The sequence below is a fragment of the Mesoplodon densirostris genome, chromosome 19 (assembly GCF_025265405.1).
Source record: "Mesoplodon densirostris isolate mMesDen1 chromosome 19, mMesDen1 primary haplotype, whole genome shotgun sequence".
NCBI classification, from domain to species: domain Eukaryota; kingdom Metazoa; phylum Chordata; class Mammalia; order Artiodactyla; family Ziphiidae; genus Mesoplodon; species Mesoplodon densirostris.
This window is the reverse complement of record NC_082679.1, coordinates 2428356-2448117: the sequence shown is the minus strand read 5'-3', so window position 1 is coordinate 2448117 and position 19762 is coordinate 2428356. Positions and strand designations below refer to the sequence as shown.

General features: G+C 49.3%; 1 protein-coding gene across 1 annotated transcript; it reads right to left on the bottom strand.

Annotated features, from left to right (window-relative positions):
* Positions 1 to 10187: 10187 nt before the first annotated feature.
* On the bottom strand, positions 10188 to 19531 carry LOC132479731 (uncharacterized). Its single transcript, XM_060083248.1, has 6 exons — positions 19462 to 19531; positions 18728 to 18819; positions 16221 to 16326; positions 13758 to 13847; positions 11720 to 11811; positions 10188 to 10370 (listed from the first exon to the last, which is right to left on the bottom strand). The coding sequence occupies exons 1-6, from the start codon at positions 19529 to 19531 to the stop codon at positions 10188 to 10190; spliced, it is 633 nt and encodes a 210-aa protein (XP_059939231.1).
* Positions 19532 to 19762: the final 231 nt, after the last annotated feature.

Sequence of the window (19762 nt, the reverse complement as noted above, 5' to 3'; positions counted from 1 at the left end):
AAGGAAAAAGAAGAAACACCTTTTTTCTCATGTTGCTGTAAGGTTTAAATAAGGTGGGAGCTGAAAATCACGAGGCATACCATCCTGAAGAATCAATTTTTAAGTCTACTATTAAGAAACATGTTTTATAGTAAGACGAAAATAGATGTATTATGTAATTTAATGCACAAATATTATGAATTTTGAAACGAAACAGGGCAGCAAGTAAATTTCCTGAAAGGAGAAAGGTAGTATTTATACTTTCTATCCTTTCTACCCAAATAGCCCCTTCTATCTCACCCCCGCCCCCCCCACCCGGTTCTCCAGGAAAGCATGTTAGAAGGTAGTGAGAAAAGCAGCTAATATGTTAAACAGTAAAAAAAAAAAAAAAGCTCAAGAGTTCCTAAAAAAAAATGTATGAGTGATGATGGTAGGTTGCTTGATTTCTGAGTCGGGAAGAACTTCCAGAGAAATGGGGATGCGAGTGTCGGGAGAAGGGGGCGGAGACCAAGAGACCCCAGGTGGGCAGAGGCTGTGGTGGGAGGAGAAAGCAGGGGCTGAAGGGAGCAAACAGAAGAGGGGTGCTGAGGCAAGAGAACGGGAGCAAAGCAAGGAAGGCGAGCGCAGGGGCAGCGCAGAAGAGGAGCGGGGCGAGCCGAAGAGGAAGCACAGAAGAGAGCTGCCCGTCTGGGAAGGGAGGCGCGTGCCGGGGCGGGACCCAGGTAAAGGAGCAGCAGAAGGGAGAGGCAGGGCTGAGGAGAGGGACGGGTCCAGAGCCAGGACAGAGCGGGGGACACGGAGAGGAGGGGTGGGACCGGGATGGGGGGAGCAGGAAGGAGGGGCAGGGCCAAGGCGGAGGGGCCAGACGCAGAGTGGGGCTGAGGTAGAGGGCAGGTAAGGGACTGGGGAGGAGAGGTGGAGCCAGAGCACGGGGCAAAAACACGGAGAGGAAGGGCGGGACAGGGGTGGGGGGACCGAACGAAGGAGCTGAGCTGAGGGAGATAAAGGGGGTGGAGCTGGGAGACAGTTAGGGACAGGGCAGACGGGCGGGACAAAGGCAGGGCCAAATATGGGAGCCGGTCCTTGGGGGAGAGGTGGGGGCTTAAGGGGGCGTGGGGTCTGGCTGCGGAGTGGAGGGGGCCTACGGCGGGGGGAGGGAAAGTGACTGGGGGGGTCCTCAAAAGGGAGGGCGGTCCTTGAGGGCAGGGGGATCCTCAAGGGGAAGGAGGGTGTTCTAGCGAGGGAAGGGCCAGGGTTGGGTCCTTGAGGAGGAAGGCAGGGGTCCTGGAGGGGGAGGGCTGGGGGATACTCGCAGGGGAGGGTGGGGGTCCTCAAGAGGGAAGAAGGGTGTACTGGGGGGGAGGGTTGGGGTGGCGTCCTTGAGGAGAAGGGCGGGGGTCCTCAAGGGGGAAGGAGGGGTTCTGGGGGGAGGGTGGGTCCTCGAAGGGGAGGGGTACCCTGGAGGGGATGGACGAAGGTCCTCAAGGGGGAAGGAGGGTGTTTGTTGGGGGAGGGCGGGGGCGGGCGGACCCGTCCAGGCCGGAAAGCCTTCTGGCCGAGGAGGGCGTTGGCAGGAGGCCGAGGCCTGAGGGGCAGGGAGGCCGCCGCGTCCTCCTCAGAGCCGACCACCGCCCGCGCGGCCTCCCGCCTCTTCCCCTCAGGGCCGTTACTTAGCGCCTCCTTTCCCGTCGACTTCCCAGTGAAGGTGCCCGGCCGCCCCAGCGTCGCCTCAGGTAGGCCCGCGCCTCCACTGCCCGCTCCGCGCCCCCACGTACCTCCCGCAGTGTCCGGCCCGGGACACCGCGAACTCACCTTGCCAGCCCGCCGCCGCCGCCTGACTGTAAACGTCGGCCTCGGACTTGGCGCCCAAACCCGCGGCGCATGCGCTGTGTGCGGTCTGCGCGTGCGCCTTGTGCGGCGGTCGGAGGGCCGCGCGGGAAACGCAGGCCGCTTCCGGCCGGCTCCGCTGGGGGGCGCGCGAGAACCAGGCTGGATTGGAGGGAACGGAAGACCTGCTTCCTGTCAATGCTTTAGTAATTTTTTCAATAGTTAACACATGGTTTAAAATTTTTTAATTAAATAAGCAGTATGCAGTGGAAAGTCTGCTCACCGTTTGTGTTGTGTGTGTGTGTGTGTGTGTGTGTGTGCCACCCACCAATTTTTTTTAACATCTTTATTGGAGTATAATTGTTTTACAATGGTGTGTTAGTTTCTGCTGTATAACATAGTGAATCAGCTATGCATATACATATATCCCCATATCCTCTCCCTCTTGCATCTCACTCCCACCCTCCCTATCCCACCCCTCTATGTGGTCACAAAGCACCGAGCTGATCTCCCCGTACTATGTGGCTGCTTCCCACTAGCTATCTATTTTACATTTGGTAGTGTATATAAGTCCGTGCCACTCTCTCACTTCATCCCAGCTTACCCTTCCCCCTCCCTGTGTCCTCAAGTCCATTCTCTATGTCTGCATCTTTATTCCTATCCTGCCACTAGGTTCTTCAGAATCATTTTTTTTTTAAGATTCCATATATATGTGTTAGCATACGGTATTTTTCTCTTTCTAACTTACTTCACTCTGTAGGACAGACCCTAGGTTCATCCACCTCACTGCAAATAACTCAATTCCGTTTCTTTTTATGGCTGAGTAATATGCCATTGTATATATGTGCCACATCTTCTTTATCCATTCATCTGTCGATGGACACTTAGGTTGCTTCCATGTCCTGGCTGTTGTAAATAGAGCTTCAATGAACATTGTGGTACATGACTCTTTGAATTATGGTTTTCTCAGGGTATATGCCCAGTAGTGGGATTGCTGGGTCGTATAGTAGTTCTATTTTTAGTTTTTTAAGGAACCTCCATACTGTTCTCCATAGTGGCTGTATCAATTTACATTCCCACCAACAGTGCAAGAGGGTTCCCTTTTCTCCACACCCTCTCCAGCATTTATTGTTTGTAGATTTTTTCATGATGGCCATTCTGACTGGTGTGAGGTGATACCTCATAGTAGTTTTGATTTGCATTTCTCTAATAATTAGTGATGTTGAGCATTCTTTCATGTGTTTGTTGGCAATCTGTATATCTTCTTTGGAGAAATGTCTATTTAGGTCTTCTGCCTATTTTTGGATTGGGTTGTTTGTTTTTTTGATATTGAGCTGCATGAGCTGCTTGTAAATTTTGGAGATTAATCCTTTGTCAGTTGCTTCATTTGCAAATATTTTCTCCCATTCTGAGGGTTGTCTTTTCGTCTTATTTATGGTTTCCTTTGCTGTGCAAAAGCTTTTAAGTTTCATTAGGTCCCATTTGTTTATTTTTGTTTTTATTTGCATTACTCTAGGAGGTGGGTCAAAAAAGATCTTGCTGTGATTTATGTCATAGAATGTTCTGCCTATGTTTTCCTCTAAGAGTTTTATAGTGTCTAGCCTTACATTTAGGTCTTTAATCCATTTTGAGTTTATTTTTGTGTGTGGTGTTCACCCACCAAATTTTTAATGCCATAAACCACATACAACCAGGTAACCAGTGCAATTATTTAAATATTTATGAATAATTATATTGAATAATTATGAAAGCATGAATGTTTTCAGCGTCCTTCCACAATTTCTTTATGTATATATAAGTAGATATATATGTATATGCATTTGTGCGTTATACACACAGATGCATCTGGTTATCATTGATATATATTATAAACATGTATCTATACTATAATATATATTCTGCACATATATATCTGTAATACAAATAAATATATTTTAAAATATAAAATATGAAAAAAATATATAATATGTATCTTATAAATAAATTTAAAATGTAAAGATATAATACAATGTATGACACTTGCACAATATGATATATACTGTAACATAAAATGTGTACTTAAGTAATATATAATACACCTATCATTATGATACATAGATTCACTATTACGTATAATTATATATTTTTCCAAAGATAATACATATATTTTTATGTTTGCAAAAATACTCATGGTCTTATTTCCTCCCTTTTTTATACAAAAGGTGGGAGACTTTGCACACTATTCTGTGCCTTCAATTTTACTTACCAGTATACCTCGGAGAGCTTTTCATATCAGTACAAAGAGAAATTGCTCACTGTTTCTGAACAGCTGTTTGGATTCTGTTGTATAGTTGTGACTTGATTTATTTAACCCATTGCTGACTACTGGGTGGTTGAGTTGTTTCCAGCCCTTTGCTACCAGTATTCAGTGCATAACTTTGACCTTCAGCGATTCCACGGTGTGTAAATCTGCTAGGAAGATAAATCCCCTGGAGTGGAATCGCTGAGGCAAAGTGCACATGTGTGTGTCATTTTGATAGAGATTTCTCAATTGCGTTCCATAGACAATGTTGCAGCTTAGACCCCCAACAGCTTGTGTGAGCAAACCTGCATTCTCAGTATTATATGATGCTTTTTCAAATTTTCCAAAACCAAGGTTGAGAAACTCAAGGCAGTTCTAGTTTATGTTTCTTTTTTCATAAGCAAGGTAGAACATGTTTTCCTGTGTTTAGGAGCCATTTGTATTTAACTAAAGAATATTTATCGGGCAGGGGCTCAAGATATGTGGGGAAAGCATACTGAAACATGCACAATAATTATTTTATGCATAATGATGTTCATGGTAGTGATGATGATGATGACATAATGGTTAATATTTCTTGACACAGACCTTATACCCATCACAAAAATTAACTCAAATTGGATCACACACCTAAATGTAAAACCAAAACTTGAAAACTCCTGGAAGAAAACATAAGGGAAAAACCTATGACCTGAGATTTGGCGATGACTTTTGAGGTATACACGTGCAGACTCTTGCAGAGTCAAGCCTAGTCTCACAAAGTCGGAACTCACAAACTCCTGGTGGGGGGATTCCCCAAAAGTGCCCTCCTTATCTGGAAATCTACAACTCAGAGGTCATTTAAACTCTCTGAGCCTCAGTTTGTCCCTCCAGAATGAAAGGACAGTAACTTCTTAAATATAAGAATCAGATATGATTAAATACATGCATAGTGGAGGAAAATTTTTTCCTCTACCCTCTTATGGTCCCTGGGTGGGTCTGAAAGTTAACTAACAAAGACGATTAACAGGAGAAAAGCTTACAAGTTGTTTTAATATAACTTTTACATGACAGAAGAGCCTTCCTAAGGAAATGAAGACCCAAAGAAACAGACTTGAGTATTTTATGCTAAGTTTGATAGGGCGTGGACAGCTGTGGAAGACTATAATAGGTTAAGGAATAGGAGGTAAGTGTAATGACCTGATGGAAACTTAGCAAGGCCTGTGTGTTAGGATTCTTCTTGGAAGCGTTCCTTTTTCTTTGGAGCTAAGGATGCCCCTTTCCTCCTGGTATAGGGAGGGCATGTCTCCCATGAGGGTTTATGACCTGTTTCAGGGAAGAAGGGGAAAGGAGAGTGAATTTCCTGCTTTGGCTGTTTTCTCAAACCCCTTCAGCTTCAATATGCCAGGTGCCACATTTAGGGGTAGGGTATCCTGAACCACATCACATGTCAAGTGATTGAAAGAGTGTATGAGACCTGTACAGGCAATTTATGGGTTGGCTACAATTTTATTGTTATTAGGGGGTGAGTATCAGGAGATGGCTTCCTTCACCTCCTCTCTGGGGCTTCAGATTCCCTGTATCACTGTCCCTGTCGCTGTCCCCATACCCCCTGGACCCGTGCTCCCCACCAGTCAGGAAGACAGAGCCCCCATTGACCCTCCCTGCTGGACCCAGCGTCCTGTCTTGTCCCTCCAGTCTTCTCTCCTCTAGGTGGCAGGAGGAATCCACGAGAATCAGAGTCGCCTGTGCGCTCAGCTGGTCCAAGAACTGCTGGCCTTCCTGGGGTGACTCCCTGCTCCTCAACGTGACTACCCGGCACGCCCGCCACACGGGTCCCGCGTTCCCAGGCAGCGCCCCTTGAGCCGCCCAGACCCTGAACGCACTCGGCGCGCGCTCGCAGGGAGCCTCCTCCCCTTCCCTCTGCAGCCCCTCAGCGCAATCCCACTGCCGCCCCGACCCCCATCAGCCCTCCAGCCCCGAGCACACGCAGACCCTTCAGAGCTGCAGCGGCAGGACTGCCCTCCCCTCCCGGGCTGCGACTTGGCGCGGGCTTCCCAGGGGGCCGGGGCGGGACGGGCTAGCTCAGTGCTGGTCCCTGGCATCCTGCAGGGGGTCCAGAAAACGTGCCCGGGGACGCGCAGGACAAAGGCGCGAAAGGAGCCGCTCACGACCACTGCCCCTCCCCTGTCCACATAGATACTCAGGTCGAGTGACTGAAACAATCCCTGAAACAAAGTATACAAAGTGTCATGCTGGCTACAACTTATTGTTACTGGGGTTTGGAAATCCTGGTCCTGCACCTCCTCTTTGACCCCAGCGTCCCTACCTCACTGTCTCTGTTTCTGGGCGTTCCAGCTGGGCCTCAAATAGCCATCCTCCCCACAGCGCCCCTCCCGCTCGCCCCACCTGGACCCTGTCCTGGACCAGGTCTTCCAGGAGAAGGGAGGTGCGGGTTGACAGGGAAGAGCCGCAGGTTATGCTTCTGAGCAGCAGAGACACAACAGCCTGGATGCCCGGGTCACGGGGAGGGGGGTGGGGTAGGGGGCTGTAGAATCATCAGACACACAGTGACCCCCAGCCACACTGTGGAGTTATTCGGATCGGAGCATGTATAGGTGCAATTCTCCTAGACGCCGGCCACCAGTTTTCTCTTCTGAAGAGCTGCACCAATTTACCCTTCCACAACAATGCATGAGAGTTCCGGGGTTCCACAGCCTCACCAACTCTCCTAGTTCTCCTCTAGTCATTCTGATGGATGTGTGCTTGTACCACGGGAATCTGGTTTTGGAAGGCAAAACTTTAATTTATAGAAATATCTCAAGCTGGATAGGTTGTAAATATCAACAAAATTACAACTTCAGAAGTAGAAGCTGGAGTGAGAAAGAGGTTGTTTGTTTGTTTGTTTTTATAATGAATACACCTTGTTACTATTTGGGATTCTTATGAAATGTGTGTATTATCTGAACGAGAAAACTCTCTATATATTCTCCTATATTCTTGAGGTGAAGAAGCTGATAGGTGATCATTTTACTACTCAGAAATGGGTGGATGCCTTCCTAAGTAACAGAGGGCTGGAAACTGGTGATAATCTTAAAACCAACCAGCACGAAAGAACTGCCATAAATATCTTTTAAACTATGAAGGCACCAATACATGCATACAAGGAGGAAAATTAAAAGATGCTGGCTGAAGCAGCAGCAGAAAAACCCTGGAGCAGGGGCCCTGCAGATGGAGGAAACAGCCAGTGCCAAGGCCCTGAGTCAGGGTTTCTTTCGCTTGCCACCCAAGGAGTCTGATACAGAGGATGCAGGACAAGGAAGAAGGGTGGGGATGAGAACGTGAGAGTGGAAGAGTCTCTCGGGCTGGAGGAATGGAAAAGCAATTCTGGAAGGAAACTTGTCCTGCAGACTAGTCCCACCTCCCCAGGGGCGTATAGGGAGGATTTCCCATGGAGATTGCAGTGCTCTCTCTCCTGCTCACATGTGGAGGTGTGTCTCACGTTGATTCCACATCACCTCGCTGGGTGGCTCCGGGGACATCTCTCTCCCCGACACCAGTATCATCTCCTTGCTCCAACCTGGTGGTCAACTTTGGTTTGAAAACCTGATGCCCTGCTCCAAAGAAGGAAAGAAGAGTGAGATACCTCCCAGCATGCAACCCAGACCAAATGTTTGCATAGAAAGAAGACCAACCATGTGATAAAAAAAGGACCTCCAGAGAGAACGTGGGGAAACTCCCTCCCCAGCCTCCACATCCACCTTGACCTACCCACACCTTCCACCCCACCAGCTCAAATTTCTAAGGATGGAGATCCAAGTAGTTCCCAGGCAGCAGAGCCCACCCCATTGCGTACATCAGCCAATCAGCTCATAGCTCATCTCTCTGGCCACTGTAATTGGTTAGTTGTGGTCATGTGATGAAGCCAGGTCCAATCAGATCAGGCCAGACTCCTGGGGGGAATATAAGCACCAAAATAGTCTACCATTCCTGTTGCAAGTGAATTAGAACACTGGTGCTCCTGGGGCTCCTGGAAGCTGTTTTGAGACCAGGAGCAGAGCCAACACCATCCAAACCCCAGTGCTAGAGGCCAGTCCTGGGCTGGAGCTCATCCGTGTCTTCTGGAAACTTTATAGACTTTTGGAATCACCAGACCACCAAGCTCTGGTGAGCCCTATCTGAACTGGGGGAGGCCATCCTTACACACGGAGCTCAGGTTCCCACAGTTGTCAAGTAACACGTCCTTGTACAGGTCCTTCTGAGCCAGCTCCAGCAGGACCTGGGTGAAGGACATGGCCACGTCCTTGAAGATCACTGATTCCTGTACCGCCAGACAGCATCCTTGTTCACCAAGGGACTGGTCTCCCACGCGGCCCAGGAGAGGACATGGAAATCCACTGGAAGTTGGGAATGTGTTCAGAATTGCATTGTGGTAGATGGCCCCATGTCCATACCATCTGACATTTAAGTGTGCAGTGCCCTCCTGTTCTGAATCTGTGCTTGGCCATGAAAATTGCTTTGGCCAATGGGATCCTGGCAAAATGTGACTTAAGAAGAAGTTTGAAAAGTGCTTGAGAAACTGTTATTGGTTTCTCTCTTGTGCCCTGAACACTGCGTGGGGACGAACATGCCTAGGCAAGCCTGCTGGAGGATGAAAGATACCTAGAGCAGGGCCAGGTCTCCCCAGTCCCCCAAGAGAAGCCAGCCTAGGTGAGCTGAGGACCAGCGTCCACCAGGCATCTGGAGGAGCTCAGAAACCTCAGCAGAGACACCTCCACGACCCCTTGTGGCTGTTGCTTCTAAAATTTACCAACTAAAGGATGCTCCCCACTCTCCAGTCCTACCTGCAGTTCACCCTGAAAGGAATTCAGAGTGAAGATCCGGGTGAGGCATTCTATGCTCTGGGAAAAGTGGCAGAAATGGCCCTCAGATAATTAGATATTTTCAGGAGAAAATATTATGAATCAAGGTTCTTGCATCTTCCCATACTTAGAAAAGCACTAAAATCATTGACTGAGATGTCTGTTCTTCATGACCAACAGGAACCTTGTGCTGAGATGTGTGCTTGATTGCATGGACCCCTTCTCCAAAATCACACAGAAACTGACCTCCTACCTACCGTTTGGAACAGTTCCTCAGAGCTCTCTGAGAGGCTGTCTGCTGGTTCTAATCCTCAGTAAGTCCCCAAGTAAAATTGAAATCCACCCCTCTCATGTTGTGCATTTTTACTTCAGTCGACAACTTCTACTTTGTGGTTTTTGGCACAGACTCTGGAGCCAGCCTCTCTGGGCTTGAATCTTGGCTTGGCTACTTATGATCTGTGTGACCTAAAGCAAGTGACATGAACTCTCTGTGCCTCTGTTCTCTTATCTTGGAAAGATGGATAATAACAGAACCAGCCATATGGTTGTGAGAATTAAGTGGATCAAAATGTGTAAAGACATTAGCTCAGTGCCTACCACATGGTCAGTGCTCGAAGGTTCATCATTCTAAACATTTGTGTAAAAATGGAGGAGATCCTAGTCAATGGGAGAGAGATACAGTATTGAAGAGTACATTTATTCACTCATGTATTCATCACAGCCTGGTGCCGGGGCTAAATTAACATAACAGACCTGGTCAGTGGTGGACACAGTATCCATTCTCCTTTGCTGTAATAACAGAAGCTATTAGGTGACACAGGATTGCCCAGCTAAGGACTGCACTTCCCAGCATCTCTTGCAGCTAGATGTGGTCATGTGACTATGCTCTGGCCAATGAGGTTTAAGGAAAAGTGATCTGGGCATCTTGTAGGAGTTGCCCTTTGAAGGACTGAAGTGTGTCTTCCCCTTCCGTCTTCCCCTCCCCCTTCCCCTGAGCCACATTGTGGACAGGATGTGGGGGGTGAGCCCTCTCCAGCCACGTGGCACAGAGCACCAAGGTCAAAGGACCCTGGCTGCCCAACTCCACGGGGATGCAACACCCCAGCCCTGGGAGTTTTACACACAGACCACAATCATGAGAGAGACATCAAGTTCGGTTTATTTAAGCGGCTGTATTTGGGGATTTTACATCACAGTAGCCCAGCATGCATGATTCCAGGGTGCTGAGTCAAGAGCAGGAAGCAGAGGGAGCTCAGGTATTAGGAAGCAGTGACAAAGCTGAGACAGCACAGGGGACATTCACACACCTTGATCTCACGAAACTCTAACACAGGCAGAGGAACAAAGGTGCAATTTGGGTCAGGTTTCGAAGGTTCAGGAGGAAATTGGGAATCAGAGTCAGAGTCATCCGGTTCCAAGTAATAGGTGAAGCAAACACTTGGCTGGAAGGAAAGCGAACAGAGAAGAAAGAACAGAACATTAGTTTCACACTAATGACATTTTGGGGTCAGATCATTCTTTCGGGGAAGGGCGGCATCCTGTACATTGCAGGATGTTGAGCACCATCAACATCATATATTATATACATTCATATTAGAGAAAACATGCAAATAGAAATTGCGTTAACAATCGGTGGATCTGGATGACCTTTGTACTCTTTTTATAAAGTCGTTGATTCTCACACTAATTCCGAATAAGAAAACCTCTTCAGGGGCTTCCCTGGTGGCGCAGTGGTTGAGAGTCCGCCTGCCGATGCAGGGGACACGGGTTCGTGCCCCGGTCTGGGAAGATCCCACATGCTGCGGAGCGGCTGGGCCCGTGAGCCATGGCCGCGGAGCCTGCGCGTGTGGAGCCTGTGCTCCGCAATGGGAGAGGCCACAACAGTGAGAGGCCCGCTTACCGCAAAAAAAAAAAAACAAACAAAAAAGAAAACCTCTTCAAAAGTCCTCCCTGGCACTGCTGCAGGCACTAACAGGAAAGGTGTTCTTGCGAGCATCCTGCGCCTGTGCCTCACCTGACCTCTACCCGCGGCCCCCCTGATTTCCCATCAGGGCCCTCCAAACTCCCCTCCCACCTGTTAAGAATCCCAGAGACGGAGCAGACTCCTCATTGGCTAAGGTTGAGTCACGTGTCCAGCCCGGAACCAATCAAAGGGAACCCTGGCATTGCCGGCTCTGATTGGTCAGGGGCATAGCTGGAGCTGGTCTGAGGATGCGATCAGACACATCCAAAGTGCATGGAGGCCGATGGTTCCCCCAAAAATCAAGTGTTTTAGCAAAAGAACGAGGAATGGTATCCAGGTGGACAAAGCCACAGCTGCCTGCCTCAGCAGGGACCGTTCCCTAATTCATTCCTTCATTTAATCAGCCCACATGTGTACAGTGCCTACCGCTGGTTACATCTGTTCTCCCAGGGGGGATATGTCATTGAACAACAGAGCAGGTTCCTGCCCCTTCAGAATGAACAAACAAATACAAGGTATGCTGTCGGGTAGCAATAATTATCTGACAAATATTCAGCAAGGCAGGGGCTTGGGGCAAAAGTGAGCAAGGGAGGCTTCATGGAGGAGGTGACATTGGAGCAGAGGCAGGAATTAGGTAAGAGGAGGAAGCAGGAAAGAGGGCAGCATCTTCAAGGAAAACCATCCTTCACAGGATGGGGCCACATCCTTGGGGGGACAAGGGGCACCTGGCCACCCAAGGGTCTCTGCTGTGCAGAGAGGGTGGTGGAAGTACCTGACCTCTCAGAACCCAGGAGCCTCTGGTCAAAGGGAGGACACAGGCAGGCTCACCATGGGACAGATCGGCAGGACTCTGAATGACAGTCTTCCCTTCATTCCAGTGGACTTCTTCCGCGGCTCACCAGGGTTCTCAGGAAGCAGGGCTGAGAGAGGAGGAAAGAGGTATGAGGCCATCTTGCCCTCTGAGGCTGGAGAAACTCAGTACTAATAAGATCTTCATCATTAAACCATTGACAAGAACTAACATGTGTTGAGTATTTGCTATGTGCCAGGTACGCATTTAAGTATTTTCCACATCATGGCTAAATTGAGATGGCTACTATCATCATCCCACTTTAGAGATGAGAAAACCAAGGCACAGAGGTTAGGACACTTGCTGGAGGTTGCACAGCATTGCCTGCAGCCATGCATTAAGTTGCGTCCCGAAGGCCCACAGGGAACAGAGAGGGCAGGTCAGTGAGTGAAGGGGCTGGGGTAAGACAACAGGGGCTCTGGAGAGGGTGGCACCCTGGGGAGCCCGTGTCCAGGAGGAAGGGACGGCTGATATGCAGCTGCCTGTGGGGACGCCTCTGCAGGAAATTGTCTAGTTTCCCCACAGAAGACAGATGTCTTGATTTAGAGTGAAATCTCCTGATATTTCAAAGCTACCAACAAATGCAGATATTTTTTTAGAAACTCCTACTCTCCTGCTGGGAATAGAAATTGGTCTCTCTATGGAGGACCATTCAGTCAATCTGTCAAAATTACAAATGTACACCCCTTTGATGCATCTATTTCAATTTTTAAACACATTATCATGGTTATACTCCCCTGTGTGCCATACGGCCCAACTATAATCCTACCTCTACTTGTCATTCTCAAAGATTGGGAATAACCCAAATGGCCACCTGTACGAACCAGGTTAAATAAATTAGAACACAGGACAGACAGACCATGGAATGCCAGGCAGCTGGAACACAAATGGGCATGTTGTGGATAAGGGTCCCCAAGATGGACAGGGGACACAGGGCTTAAAGTCAAAGACCCCGAGGCCAAACGCTTCAAATCCCAGCATGAGCTAATCATTCATCCTTGTCACCCCTCAGATTTCCCATCTGCAAAATGGGGCAATCACTGTCCTTACAGAGTTGTGAAACATGAGTGATTGGAAAGCATTGGGACTGTGACTGGAAGATACCAAGTGCCAGATCAGAATTAAATGAAACAAGACAAAATAGGAACTGGCAGTGGCATATACAGTACACACAGTACATCAGACATAAATACATAGTAACAAATACATACACATGCTTGTTTGTATAAGTGGGCATAGAACATTCTGGAAGATTGGACAAGAAGCTGGAAAGTAGCTACCTCTGGTAAGGGAGTAGGTAGCTAAAAAAGCGGCCTGTATCTTGTTTTGTATGATGGTTACACACAGCTATAGATGTGATGAAATACAAGTAAAAACACACATGAATTGTGCCAATATCCATGGGCTAGTTTTGATGTTGTAGTATCATCATATAAAATAAAGATACTGGGGGAAATGGGATGAAGAGTCCATGGAACTTCTATGTACTATTATGGCAACTTCTTGTGAATATAAAATTATTGCAAAGTAAGATGTTTCAGAAAGGAAGCATCACAACAAAACCAACAGCCCTCACTCATGTGTCCAAGCTACCAGCAGGATCCACAGGCTTCACAGGAATCACCCCACTCCTGCCAACCCTCTCTGCCAACTCCTTGTGTCAGGCCATCTTCATCTTCCACCTGAATGACCCTGCAATTCCTAACTTGGCAACTGGATGCAGGGCCAGTCCAGGCAGGTATCTGGGCCACAAAATGGAGCCCAGATTGATTCCAGCTCCCAAGAGACACCCTTGAAGACTCTGAGCAGCAGAGACACAGGGCCCACTGACATGAGGGGATGTGAGGGAGGTTCCATCCTGGGTGCCGCTCAGGGCCCTCCCTTCCCAGGAAGAGCAACTAGGAGATATTTGAGGTTGGGATCAGTCTTCAGGGCCAACCTGTCCTCATCAGCCATGCCCTGGAGACCCTCCCCACTCCCACCTGCCCCCAGGTTTCCACCCCACGTGTGTCTCACCTCCTTTCTCCGGCGGCTTGGTCTGCACCTCCTCCGTTTCCTGGCCCTCGACGGTGCTGAGAGGCAGCATCGTGATACCACAGGTGCTCCCTGTGGACAGGAGACCAGAGCAGTCAGTGCCTGGGCTGGGCACCCAGATGGCCCGGCTGCGAACCCCAGCACCGCTCTCAGGTGTCGGATGGACTCAGGCAGCTCCAGCCCCTCCCCAAGTCTCCAGGTCCCCAACATCCAAGGGGAGTGTTGGCAATGCCTCCCTCTAGTGTTCTTCCAAGGCCCAGTGTGTGATGTGGGGAGAGCGATTGCCATGGCGCCTGGCAAGGGCAAGACCACAGCTAATGATGTCTGGGTCTCATGTCCCTTTAAGAAAAGAATAGAAATATTATGACACAAAGTGCTGGGGCCTGAAGGTGCAGCTCAGTTAACTTTATATCAAAAGGGCCTCTGGTGTCTGGCATACAGCAGGCACTAAATAAGTGCGCTCATGGCCAGCATTCCCAGTGCTGTATTTCAGCTGTGCCCTAAGGCTACATTGCAGCTTGACCAAATGGTTCAGACCAGGACCTCTCTTCCCTGTCCTTGGGGGCCTCTTCTGGTACAGGATGATCACGTGACTGCCTCTCAGGACTGCTGTGAAGACGAGGGGGCCGGTCCACAGACACCTCAGCACAGCCCCTGGGGAGGGGCCAGTACTGCTGCAATGGTGCCTAGCAGCAGGCTCAGCTCTGGGGTCCTGGGAACCCGTCTCCACCCCAGCTTTACCCTGGGCAGGACTTGGGCCAGTGTGTCTGCAGGGTGCACTGGGGGGTTCCAGCCTGCCAGTCACTAGCCGAGAGAGCTCAAGGATCAAGCTCGCCAGATTTAACAACAGCAAGATTACAAGAAATACACAGCAAACTGAGATTTGAATTTGAGATAGGCAAATCATATTTTAGCATGATAGGTCCCAATCACCGCATGGTAAATGTCTACATAAAAATCATTTATTTAATATATGAAGTTATGTTTAAGAATACCCAAGTCCCATGAAATATTTGGGACATAATTATACCCAAAGGTAATTCATTATTTGTCTGAAATTCAAATTTAAGTAAGCATCCTGTATTTTACCTGGCAAGCCCCATTTCAGAGGTTCTTTAACCTCTTGTGCTGTCAGCTTTCCTCTCCAGAAAAATGAGTAAAATTAATTATTAAACATGAAGATTAAATATGATTAAATACACACACATACATACACACTGACAACATACTATCTGGAAAATCAGAGTCAACACCTCTTCCTGTAAACCTTTTTAAGAAGCGTAAGATGCAATCACAGACTCTCATTCGTAATCATGCAAATACAAGATGCATCAATTTGTGGGAACACCCAGCCAGATAGACACACACACACTGTTGGAAACACATATTTTCAGATGAACACTGAGGAAACCAGGGCATGACGACACAAGCACACCTGCAGACACACTCCAGGGAAACTCTGAGACCCCCGCTACTCAGGTGGGCAGGCCTGCTAGTTAGTACTGAATGCCCTCCTCACACAAAGTCCTGGACGTACGTGCGCGCGCACACACACAAACACTCACACACACACACACACACACCCTCCAGCCACCCACAAACGCAGACCCACAGGCTGAAATTACACATCACCCATTCCAACATAATTTCCCTCTGCCTACACCCAGGGCCCACGCTCATTCTCACCCAGGGCCCATACGCAGAGGCCGCCGCTCTAAGATAAGCGCCCCCAGCACACCCCCGGCCCCAACCCGCAGCCCGCAGGCGCACAGAAGCACTGGAGGCTCAAAACTTGTTTTCCAAGAGCCCTTTTCATCTGCTAACCTTCTTATGCGTCCGTAGTGAACCCCCAACCCATCTAGAGGGACTCCCCGCCCCTTCCGACCCCCCAAACTACCCTCTGGACTCTCCCCCAAATCATTTTCCTATGTTCCATTAAGCGAATTCGTTACCTGACCCCCTGATACCCGACCGGCCTCTCTGGTGTGCACAGCAAACCTATTCCTCCCGCCTCGTCCATGCAACTACAGAGTCCCCCGTCTGCCCGTCCTGCCCCCTAAAACCTCAGGACCAGGACCCGGGCTCCTCCTCCACCTGTCCTGGACGGAGTCCCCGCCACCCCTACTACTGACACCCCAGCCTCCCCTGTCCCCTCCACTCTTCCCTCCTCCCAGTGGCCAGAGAAATCCTCGGACCTGGAGTCGCCCCGCGGCTCACGAGGACCTGAGCATCCCGACCGCCCTCAGGGGAGACGCGGGTTCCTCAAGGGGCCCCACCGCGCGCACCATTGGGTCTCAGGTGCTCTCAGGCAGCAGCTCCTGCGCTCCACTCCCCAGAATTCACCCGCGCATCCTTCCTGGGAGCGCCGCCCTCCCCGCGGAGGCCCCGCGCTGCGCCCCCGCCCATATGGCGCAGACGCTTCAGAGCTGCAGCCTCGGGACTGACCTCCGGACCCGGGATCTGGCTGTGCCGCTGGGCAGGAGCGGGCGGGCTTGCTCAGTGCTTGTCCTTGGAGCCCGCGCAGCACTGGCTCCGAAGATGTCCAGGGAATCTGTGGACAAACTCCGAGGAATGAACAGAGCTGAGTCGCTCAGCGTCACGCACCCCCCCAACCCCCAAACACTAGTCAGGTGGTTAAAACGGTCTCTGACACCAGCACAGGTTTCAGAGTGTTCCCTTCAATTTCTTTATTGGGGGAGGTCGGGGACCTCCTCATCCTCATTGGTTAGAGAAACCGATATAAAAGGTCGCCAATGGCACGTTTTAGGTGGAAGAGAATCAGTTGTTCAGGTAATAAGGGTAAGTAGTGTTTCTTAAACTTCTTACTGGAATATGAAGAAACACATGCCGTACACATAGAAGCACATGTGTGCTGGACCCAAACACAAAATATCTTTTACACTGTGCATCACAGTCACAGCAGTTTGTTTTCCCTCTTCTAAATTTCTCACACTTTCACCCATATTGATTTCAGTCTGGCATCTATTCAAAGCAAGATCAGTCACCTTTGTTGTCAAGGATGTCATGGTGAACAGTTTAGCCTTTGTGCACCATCAGGTCTGTGCCACAGCTACTGGACTTTGCAGGAAAGCAGCCCAGACTCTACCTAAGGATGGACGTGGCTGTGCTAATGAGCCCTTATTTACACTACAGGCTGTGGCTGGATGGCCAGGGTCTGCCCACTCCTGACCTAGAGAATTTTCTATGCCAGCTCCTGCAGTAGATGAAGCCAAGCTGCCCTCTGGCAAAAGGGCAGTTTGAGCAGAAATGTGAACAGACACAATTTGTTGTTTTTCTTTTAAAAAAGAAATACTTTGTGAAGATATGGATCCTGAGAGTCGAAAGAGTGTAATATAAAAATAGCCATTGAGTCTTGATTATGTACAAAATTTGAAATAACAACCTTAAAATAAAAAAGCTCTCACCAAGCCCATATCCTCACTTTCTGGTGGCTACACTGTGTGATAATTCTGATAATATAAGATATTTAACCCAGTCCTGAGACAGAACCTTCTGTGACATGGCAATGTTCTGTATCTGCAGTGTCCAGTACGGTAGCCACTGGCCACATTTGGCCACTGAAACCTGCCCTGAGCGGCGGAGAAACCGTGTTTTGAATTTTTTTAAAGATTGATTCATTGATATTGAAGTAGACTCATGCAGTTAGTGGTTACTGTGCTGGAGGGAAGAAAATTATACCTGAATTCCTGCTCAAATGCAAGACACGGCATCAATTAGATGGTATTCCAGAGATCATAGCTACCCTGAATCTCATTGGGGGAGAAGGTAAAGAACAACAACATACGACAACAACAAAATCATTAGTATGTGGCAGGGTGTGACTCTGGTCTTCAAAACCACACTATATAAGAGAATATTCTATTTCTAAGGTGATATACACTGAGGAATATATACATATAAATATAACATACATATTATATACATATAATATACATATTATATTTACAGGAGAAAACATACCAACAGAAAAATATTAACAATTGGTGAATTTGGATGATCTGCTTTGCAAAATCTGTGACTCTTACATTCTTTTCTAATAAGATTTCTAGAGAGTCCTCCCTGGGACTGCTGCAGGCACTAATAGGAAATGTGTTCTTGCGAGCATCCTGACCCTGAGCCTCCCCTGACCTCTCCCCGGGGCTCCCATGGTTCCCCATCAGGGCTGCTCCAAACTCCCCTCCCACCTGTTAAGAATCCCAGAGACAGAGCAGACACCTCATTGGCCAAGGTTGAGTCACGTGCCCAGCCTGGAACAATCACGGGGAACCTTGGCACTGCTGGCTCTGATTGGTCAGGGGCATACCTGGAGCTGGTCTGAGGATGGGATCAGATCCATCTGAAGGGTATGGAGGCAGGTGGTCCCCCAAGAAAAATCAAGGGTGTTAGTAGTAGAAGGAGGAATGGTGTCCAGGTGGACAAAGCCACAGGTGCCTACGCAGGAGGGACCCTCACGTAATTCATTCCCTCACTTAATCAGCCCATGTGTATACAGTGCCTAACGCTGGTTACATCTGTTCTAGGCAGGGGGATATGCCACTGAACAACAGAGGACGTTGCTGCTCCCCAGGAACAACTCTAGTAGGGAACACAGATGATGAGCACACAGATACAGGTATGCTCTCAGGTAGCACTAATTACTCTGAAGAAAATTCAGGAAGGCAGGGGGTTAGAGAGAAATGGGGCAAAAGTGAGCAAGGGAGGCTTCATGGAGGAGGTGACATTGGAGCAGAGGCAGGAATTAGGAAAGAAAAGAAGGCAGGAAAGAGGGCAGCATCTTCAAGGAAAACTGTCCCCCACAGGATGGGACCACATCTGGGATGAGGGAGGGACAAGAGGCACACAGCCACCCAAGGATCTCTGCTGCGCAAAGGAAGTTCCGGATCTCTCAGAACTCAGGAGTCTGGTCAAAGAGAGGAAAAAAACAGGCTTACCACAGGACAGAACGGCAGGACTCTGAATAACATTGTTCCCTTCATTCTGATGGGCTTCTTTGGTGGATCATCAGGGTTCTCAGAAAGCAGGACTGAGGGAGGAGGAAAGAGGCATGAGGCCATCTTGCCCTCTGAGGCTTGAGAAACTCAGTAATAATAAAAATCTTCCTTATGAAACCACTGGCAAGAGCTAATATATGTGGAGTAGGTTCCTTGTGCCAGGCACGCATTTAAGTATTTTACACATCATAGCTTATTTGGTTGTTCATGATATCTCTCTGAGATGGCTACTCTCATCATCCCACTTTAGAGAAGAGGAAACCAAAGCACAGAGAAGTTAGGACACTTGTTGGAGGTTGCACAGCAGTGCCTGCAGACATGCATTAAAACGCAGCCCAAAGGTCCACAGGGAACAGACAGGGAATGCCAGTGGGTGAAGGGGCTGGGGTAAGACAACAGGGGTGTCCAGGCCACAAAAAGGAGCCCAAATTCATTCAGCTCCCAGGAGATCCCTGCAGCTCTGAGTAGGGCAGTGACAGGATGCACTGACATCAGGTGATGTCAGGGAGTTCCATCCTGGGTGTCCTTCAAGGCACCCCCTCCCCAGGAAGAGCCTGCGGGAGATATTTGAGGTCGGGATCAGTCTTCAGGGCCAACCTGTCCTCATCAGCCTTACCCTGGAGACCCTGCCCACTCCCACCTGCCCCCAGGTTTCCACCCCACGTGTGTCTCACCTCCTTTCTCCGGCGGCTTGGTCTGCACCTCCTCCGTTTCCTGGCCCTCGACGGTGCTGAGAGGCAGCATCGTGACACCACAGGTGCTCCCTGTGGACAGGAGACCAGAGCAGTCAGTGCCTGGGCTGGGCACCCAGATGGCCCGGCTGCGAACCCCAGCACCGCTCTCAGGTGTCGGATGGACTCAGGCAGCTCCAGCCCCTCCCCAAGTCTCCAGGTCCCCAACATCCAAGGGGAGTGTTGGCAATGCCTCCCTCCTAGAGTGGCTTCCAAGGCCCAGTGTGTGATGTGGGGAGAGCGA